Here is a 5,244-nt window from a genome sequence, read left to right as displayed (position 1 = left end):
TAAAATAATATCTGGTGTCAAATATAGTATCACTATAAGCCTAGATGTTAGAGCCAGTCTTGTCATTGACTTTTTAATCCAGTTTTCTAAGTCTTTTCTGACGTATAAAATGTAAATATTTCATTTGAGGTTGTTAAATGTCCCTTTGAAGAATATATGTGTAAGAATTCTATGATTTTTAAAGTCATTCTTTGTAACCATGATTGCTTGTAAAAATTGTAAAAATGGTCATATCATAACTCTTGGTTATGCCAGGAGGCTGATTCTTTGCTCCTCTTATTTGAAGCTCTTCCATTTGGCAAGATCCCTGTTTTGGAAGTGGATGGACTTATCCTTCATCAGAGCCTGGCAATAGCAAGATACCTGACCAAAAACACAGGTACTGTGTTTATTGTGGTTTACATGTGATAACTGAGAAAGTCGTTTGACATGCACTCCATACTCATTGAATTAATGATTACTGAACATGGTAGCACAAATAAGAATGGAATTCAATGCTAGAGCAGCATATTTATCAGCTTTCCTATCAATGAGACACAATAGTTGATACAACTAAAAGAAAAAAGTTTCAATTTAGCTCATAGTTTCAAGAGAGTCAGTCCAGTGTTGGAAGGTTCCAAAGAATCATCATGGTGGGTGGAGATGGTGGAGCACAACTGCATGCTTGTGATAACCAGGAAGCAGATCCAGGGAGTGGTGCCTGAGACAGACGAGTGAGGGACCAGGTAGAGTGACTCGCCAGAAATACCCAGGAATGTGCTTTGCTAACCTGCTAGATGCTTAATAATCCAATGAATTTGGCACATCAGGATTAATGGAACAGTATAAATGTACCGTTTGCATTCAGGCGCCCTCCAGGACAGGGTTATTAGCCAGTAGCCATGTTGGAAAGGGCTACTCTTTTTGCTCCATGCCTCTTTGCCACCTATCTCCAAGCTCTTTTTGAAATTAAGTTGAAAAACTGTACAGGTATTTTTCACTCCAACATTTTGCTAGCACAAGTATTACAAGTGATCAGCAAAAGCTAACTAGCTAGAATTCATGTGACACACGAAGGTTAAATTTTCATACACAATTGAAATTATGTATGTGAGACTTCCAGGAAGATGGCAGAATGGTGACCAGCTGAGAAACAGCTTCTGTGATACTTGGAATCTAGATACTGGAAGCAACATGAGGAAGAGAGTGAAGAGGGAAGTAGTCCCCCAGGACCCAGTCAGGATCTGACGCAAGAACAAGAGTCTGTGGGGAGAAGGAAGACAGGGATCATAAAGAAGAGGAGGGAAGTGGCAAGCTCACTTTTTTCCTGAGTCCCAGTTCGCTGTGTGGGTGGGGTGGCTCACACCTGTGGAGGCACAGTGACTACTGGCAACCCCAGAGGCCTCCACAGAAAAATGTACCAGTGGAGCAGAGAGGTGGATACTGTGGACTGCAGGGGCTGGTGATTATTTGCATTCAGGTGCCCTCCAACACAGGGTTATTAGCCAGCAGCCATGTTGGAAAGGGGCCAACTGAAGTACAACCTGACAGCAGCTTTGGGCTGGCTGCATCTAGTGGCTCCAAGTGTCAAGGTGAAAGTGCAGCTGTGTTTAAGCAGGCAGTCAACTTGGAGTAGATATGAGTCACTTGGAGTATTGCAAGGTGAAAAAGTAGGGTCCCAGCCTCAGAGCCACAAAGCAGAAGCAGCTTGGCTTCAGTGGGATGAAAGGCCCGGGTTTCCTGCAGTTATTTACCACAGCATCATAATTCTACTGCTGGCTTTCTGGGGTCAGTTGACACTGATCTGGGCTCTGTCGGTCTTTTATGTCAACTAGTGACAACAGACACACCCTGAAGTGGATAACTTTTTCCCTACATGTCTTTTCATTATTTTAAAAATATTTTAATTTTAACTTTCTATTTTTTATTTGTTTTTTATACATGTGTAAACATTGTTTCTAGTTTTTTTCTTCTGTCCATATGTTTAAAAGAGTTGCCACAATCTGTCAATTTCTAGGATGTGTTTGATGCTAATGATTTTCCTGATTGTACTACTTTAGCCAAGGTGATATAATTGTTCTAAACAGGTGTTTTTTTCTTATATGCCACATTGATAATGCCTGGTGATCATAAACGGTATTATAGGCCAGTGCCAAAGACCCAGGGTCTATGCCAACTAAGCAGAAACTTCTCATCCCTAACAAATTGAAGAGGTAGAAGTTTGCAACAGAATCAAAACCATCTGGAAGACATCTCTGAGAAGTAGCTACTTCCTAAGGGTGCTCGATACTAGCAATAGAGATATCTATCATAAATTATTTACAAGCATCAACACAAGAACTTAAAAATAGAAAATGACAAGGCTTAGAAGAAAGCTTCAACCCCAGGCTTGTTGTCCATTCAAGGAAAACCCAGGGACAGTAAGGTGGAGCAATTCAAAGGCTACCCATCTGGACTCTCTGAAGTGGTAACAACAGAAGTAACAAATCAAATGAATGATTTTTTGAAAAAATAAAATCAAAATACTGTCTCTGATAACTTCAGAGATGAGGGCCATAATAAGGGGCATGTTTAATAGATCTAGAGAAGATGCACATAAAAAAGGAGCTTAGGAAGGTGATGGGAATCATGAATGCCCAACATAGGAAAGAAATGAAATAGATTCAGTCAGATATCTAGGAGATTAAAAATCCCATTGAATGTCTTCACAGCAGAATGAACCATTGTGAGGACAGAATATCAGATGTAAAAGAGAGGAGTGTGGTTAGCAATCATGAGAGGATTCTTAAAGATACCAAGGGACTGATAAATTGATGCAACAGCTGCTATATGATGCCAAGAAGAATAACACTGGATTGATCAGAGTCAGTAGAAAAGTAGGAGATAATACAAATAATATATAAGAACCTGCTAACAGAAGTGATGGCCGAAAACTCCCAAGCAGGGAAAAAAGAATTTGACATACAATGAGGTATAAGTGAGGGGTATAGAAGTTTAATTAACCATGATCAAAGAAAATCTACCTCAAGGCATAAAATAGGATTCTAGAAATTCAACAAAAGAATACAATATTAAAACAGTTAGAGAAAAGAAACAAATCTCTTATGAAGAAAAGCTCACCAAGTCCAGGCGTGGTGGCACATGCCTGTAATCCCAGTGCTGGGGAGGCTGAAAATAGGAGGATCACTACAAGTCCAAGCTGCATAGTGATACCCTGTACCAGATACATAAAAATTGAGAAGAAAAGAACGAACGAAAGAAAAGAAAGGCCCATCAGAATTAGGCTGACTTTTTCAACACAAGCTCTGTAAGTCAAGGAGAGCTTTGCAGGAAGTATTTCAAGTCCTAAAAGAAACAACCTCCAGCCCAGATTGATGTGCACCACAAAACTATGCTTCAAAATTGAAGGAAAATTAGGAAATCCATGGCTGACAACCCAGCACTCCAGCATGTTCTGAAGTACATTTTGGAAAGAGATAACAAGTACTACAACTGTACGAACCCCGACAGAAAGAATACACCAGGCAAGGAAAGAGATTAAAATCATTTACTCAGTGATGTCCTTCCTTCTAGTCTGGCTGACAAAAAAAGAAAGGAAGGACTTTTGTCTACACCAAGTGCTCTCTAAGGGACCCTAAGAACCTTCACCCACCTCGTTTTTGCCTGATGCCCTTTCCCTCATCCTGTGATCCACTGTCTTTTTCTCTCTTTCCTACTTTTCTCACATACTTTTTTTTTAGTAAAACTCTACTTTTCCATTCTTTCAAAGCTTCTCCCTTTTTCATTAACCTGTGGCATCAGTGTCTACCACTCCCAACTCTCATAGACCACTCATGGATACCAAAATGGGGCTGAATGCATAACTCTGATTTTTGGGACAAAGTCAAGTTTGTTAAAAATGTAAATACCTAGCACATGGTGCACTTGCCTGTAATTCTAGTGGTTTAGGATTCTGTCTCAAAAAGTAAAAAAGAGCTGTGGATATATTTCCGTGTAAAGGCCCTAGGTTCAATTGTCTGTACTGAAAAACAAAACAAAACAAATTTGAATTATACTAACACATGCTGTATTTCAATTGAAATGTTCTTTAGGGCTAGGAGAAATAGAATTTTTTTTTCGGTACCAGAGACTGAACTCAGGACCCTGTACTTGCCAGGCAGGTGCTTATTCTACTGAGCTATCTCCCTGGTTAGAAATTGTTTTTGAGTGTGAGGATTTGTCCTTGAAGTGAAAGTGAAATTTGAGTTCAGCCTTGAAACATGCCGTTTCCTGAAAGTAAGACCTAACTGGAAAATAATCAGCCTTGAAAGCTTGGGGTGAGAGGGACCAGCCCCATTCACCTTGCCCTGCCTGCCAGTACAGAGCAGCCACCAAGGAAGAGAAGAGTGGGGTATAATCTGCAGGATGCTGGCTGTCACCATGGGGATGACCAGCAATTATCTTCCCATTAGGTTTTATTTTAGGGTAAGCATGGTGTTTTTCAATCTTCAGGGCATCAGGATCACCTTGAGGTTCATCAAACACACTTTGCTCAGCCTTGACTCCAGAGACTTGCAGGTGACCTAGCAGTGTCCAGGACTGGCACCCCCGCTCTTAACGATTTCCTAGATGATGCTGGCTCAGCAGTTCATGGACCTCTCTTTGAGTGCCACTGGAGAACGTTCCAGGCAGAGAACAAGGGCAGGAGAAAAAGAAATCCACTTTGAATCAGCAGGGTGAGGAACAGAAAGAAAACCTCTTAGAAAAATATGTTAGGTCTGGTTCAAAAGATCTAGAGCATGATGTCACTTTTCAAACAATTGTAAGTCTTTCCCAATTTTTTTTCACTAGAAAAGCTGCATAACTACAGTAGGAGTTTGGGAGGTCTTCTTGACCATAGTTTATACTTGATTGGCCTGACTACAGGAAAGCACATAGGAGGCCATTGAAGTAGTTCAGATAAATCAGAAAACAGGGTACGAGTAAAGTATCTGAAAATTTGTGAACGTGGAAACATCTTAGGGGCCTCCAGGCAGATGCTGTCACCAGAGACAGGGGTGGGGGAGACCATGGCTTGGACATGGTTTCCTTTTCTTTCCTTTCTTTTCTCTTTGTTTTGTTCTGTTTTTGTACTTGAGGTTGCAGGGACTTTGCACTTGAGCTACATCCCCCAACCCTTGTTTTATTGTTTATTTTGAGACAGGCTCTCATTTCTAAATTTCAGCACTCAGGGATGGAGGGCATGTGCCAGCACACTTGGCTGATCTTCATTTTCTTTTTTTTTTT

The 5,244-nt window shown here is 40.7% G+C and overlaps 1 protein-coding gene across 1 annotated transcript in view; it reads left to right on the top strand.

Annotated features, from left to right (window-relative positions):
- Positions 1-5,244, top strand: part of Hpgds (hematopoietic prostaglandin D synthase) — a 21,179-nt gene that overhangs the window by 14,317 nt on the left and 1,618 nt on the right. Inside the window, exon 4 of the mRNA XM_004640640.3 lies at positions 287-379. Coding sequence (XP_004640697.2) covers positions 287-379 — 93 coding nt within the window. The remainder of the gene's footprint in view (positions 1-286; positions 380-5,244) is intronic.

The sequence above is a fragment of the Octodon degus genome, unplaced genomic scaffold, assembly GCF_000260255.1.
Source record: "Octodon degus isolate 3935 unplaced genomic scaffold, OctDeg1.0 scaffold00125, whole genome shotgun sequence".
NCBI classification, from domain to species: domain Eukaryota; kingdom Metazoa; phylum Chordata; class Mammalia; order Rodentia; family Octodontidae; genus Octodon; species Octodon degus.
This window is presented reverse-complemented; position numbering and strand designations above follow the sequence as displayed.